Below are 2,997 nucleotides of genomic sequence, written 5' to 3' on the forward strand. Positions count from 1 at the left end.
GTTCAAGCAATTCTCCTGCCTCAGCCTCCCGAGTAGCTGGGACTACAGGCGCTCACCACCACAGCCAGTTAATTTTTGTATTTTTAGTAGAGTAGGGGTTTCACCACGTTAGCCAAGATGGTTTTTTTTTTCATTTTTTCATTTTAAATACTTTATTTCTTAGAGCAGTTTTAAATTCACGGCAAAATTAAACAGAAAGTACAGAGTTCCCATAAACCTTCTGCCTCCACAGACACACAGCCTGCCCTACTATCAACATTTACTTTTACATTATTTTCTCCCCTACCAGTTTTCTCTGGTCTAAATTATTGTTATTTTTCTTTCTGAGACAGGATCTCACTCCGTTGCCCAGGCTGGACTACAGTGGCATGATCTCAGTTCACTGCAACCTCTTCCTCCTGGGCTCAAGCAATCCTCCCACCTCAGCCTCCTGAGGCGCTGGGAATACAGGAGAGTGCCACCATGCCCGGCTAATTTTTGTACGTTCTAGTAGAGACAGGGATTCCCCATGTTACCCAGTCTGGTGTCAAACTCCTGGGCTCAAACAATCCTCCCTCCTCAGCCTCCCAAAATGCTGGGATTAAACACATGAGCCACCACACCCAGCCTTGTATATGTTTTTAATTGGCCGTTTATATTTCTTCTTTTGTGACTTGTCTGTTCATGTCCTGTATGCCAGTCCTTCTCAGATTTAATATGCACACAAACCACAATCACTTGGGGGTATTATTAAAATGCAGGTTCTAATGTGGAAGGTCTGGGATGGGGCTTGAGATTCTCCCTGTTTAACCATCTCCCAGGTGATGCCAGTGCTGCTGGTGTGCGGCCTACCCTTTGGGTAATAAGCCTTCACATTTTTCTTACTGCTATGTAAGAATATATTAAGAATAATACATTGATACAAATACTTCTCCAGGTTGTTATCTAACTCTTTCCTTTTTTTTTTTTTTTTTTGAGATGGAGTCTTGCTCTGTCACCCAAGCTAGAGTGCAATGGCACAATCTTGACTCACCGCAACCTCTCCCTCTTAGGTTCACATGATTCTCCTGCCTCTGCCTCCAGAGTAGCTGGGATTACAAGCATGAGCCACCACACTTGGCTAATTTTTTTGTAATTTTAGTAAGACGGGGGTTTACTATGTTGACCAAGCTGGTCTCGAACTCCTGACCTAAGGTGATCTACCAGCTCATCCTTCCAAAGTGCTGGGATTACAGGCATGAGCCACTGCACCTGGCCTGTTGTCATCTAACTTTATGATAAATATTGCCCTGGCTTTATATTTGTATGTAGTCAAATATGTTAATAGTTTCCTTCATGACTTCTGAATTTCAAAATGGCAGGTGCTTAGTTCTGCTCTGTGTCTTTTCCACCGCAGGCAACAGATGCCCTTTATGAGGTGTTTTTGGGAAACAAGCTTCGAGCAGCTTCATTCCGACTCTTTCCTCAGCTTCTCATGACACTGCTCATCCAAATTCATCATAGCATTGGCCTCACCATGTCAGATGTAGCCATTCCAAGTGGCCTGTACGCAGAAGAGGAAGTGTCTTCAGAGGTCACCCCTTTGTGGTACTGCCCATCATTATTCCATTGACATTTAGTAACACGTACTAAGCACTGGGCACTGTGGTGAACCCAGGGATCGCCAAGATGTGGTCCCAACTGGAGGGGAGCTTACAATCTACAACCCTCATGAAACATCAAGATGAAATGCCCAGGAATCATTCTAAGCTTTCATTGGTTATCTTTGGTTTTATTAGTAACAGTGTAAATTTGGCTGAGTTATCTGGGTTGGCCAAATGTGCTATTGTGTCAGCCCTTTCCTAATAAATCAAGTAGAGATGGAAACAAAGCAGCCTAAACCTCCCTCCCAAACTGTACTGATCCACCATGCAGTGATTTCTGTTTTCTGTTTTATTGCATGGAGAGATATTTGTAAGTCCCATTAGAGTCTCAGTAGAAACTTCTTGTGGTGTTGGTTGGGCATGAGGCTCATGCCTGTAATCCCAGCACTTTGGGAGGCTGAGGCGGGGAGACCACCTGTGGTCAGGAGTTTGAGACCAGCCTGGCCAACATGGTGAAAACCTGTCTCTATTAAAAATACAAAAATTAGCCAGGTGTGTTGGTGCATGCCTGTAATCCCAGGTACTCGGGGGGCTGAGGCAGGAGAATTGCTTGAACCTGGGAGGCAGAGGTTGCAGCAGGCCAAGATCTCACTACTGCACTCTAGCCTGGGCCACAGAGTAAGCCTCTGTCAAAAAACAAAAAACAAACAAACGAAAAAAAAACAGAAGAAACTAAAAGAAAAAAGAGAAGAGTCTTTTGGGCAATCTGGAAAGGAGAGAAATACAGTCCAGGAGTTGTCAATGCATGGCCCTCCTCAGTGAGAATGGGGTGATTGTGTGCTGTAAGTTGGAGGGACCTATTCAAATCACCCACACTGTTTTTGTTTGATTTAGCTTTGCCATGCAGGCTATAAAGGCTCTCCTCCTCAGAACATGGTGCTGGCAGGAATTCAACATCATGGAAAAGAATAAAGGATGGGCTCTCCTGGGAGGAGAAGATTGCCATCTTCAGGGAGTATTTCTCCTTGCCAAGTGAGGCTTCCTTATCATGCCTACGCCCGCCTGCTCTAAATCAACCTTGTTTTGAGTAGTTATTACCCTTCTAGTTACCACAGCAACTAAGGTTGAATAATCTCCTTATAAGAGGGTAGGCAGGCCAGGCACCATGGCTTACGCTTAAATCCCAGCATTTTGGGAGGCTGAGGCAGGCGGATCTTGAGGTCAGGAGTTTGAGACCAGCCTGGCCAACATAGTGAAACCCTGCCTCTACAAAAAATACAAAAATTAGCTGGGCGTGGTGGTGGGCGCCTGTAATTCCAGCTACTTGGGAGGCTGAGGCAGGAGAATTGCTTGAACCCGGGAGGCAGAGGTTGCAGTGAGCCGAGATCTCACCACTGCACTCTAGCCTGGGCAACAGAGCAAGACTCCGTCTCAT

The 2,997-nt window shown here is 45.3% G+C and overlaps 1 protein-coding gene across 1 annotated transcript in view; it reads left to right on the top strand.

Annotated features, from left to right (window-relative positions):
* The first annotated feature begins 1,495 nt into the window (after positions 1-1,495).
* The window catches only part of LOC108291076 (maestro heat-like repeat-containing protein family member 7), a 20,705-nt gene continuing 19,203 nt past the window's right edge, over positions 1,496-2,997 (top strand). Inside the window, exons 1-2 of the mRNA XM_017511269.1 lie at positions 1,496-1,566; positions 2,457-2,594. Coding sequence (XP_017366758.1) covers positions 1,496-1,566; positions 2,457-2,594 — 209 coding nt within the window. The remainder of the gene's footprint in view (positions 1,567-2,456; positions 2,595-2,997) is intronic.

Source organism: Cebus imitator, unplaced genomic scaffold (genome assembly GCF_001604975.1).
Source record: "Cebus imitator isolate Cc_AM_T3 unplaced genomic scaffold, Cebus_imitator-1.0 Scaffold18, whole genome shotgun sequence".
Lineage (NCBI taxonomy): Eukaryota > Metazoa > Chordata > Mammalia > Primates > Cebidae > Cebus > Cebus imitator.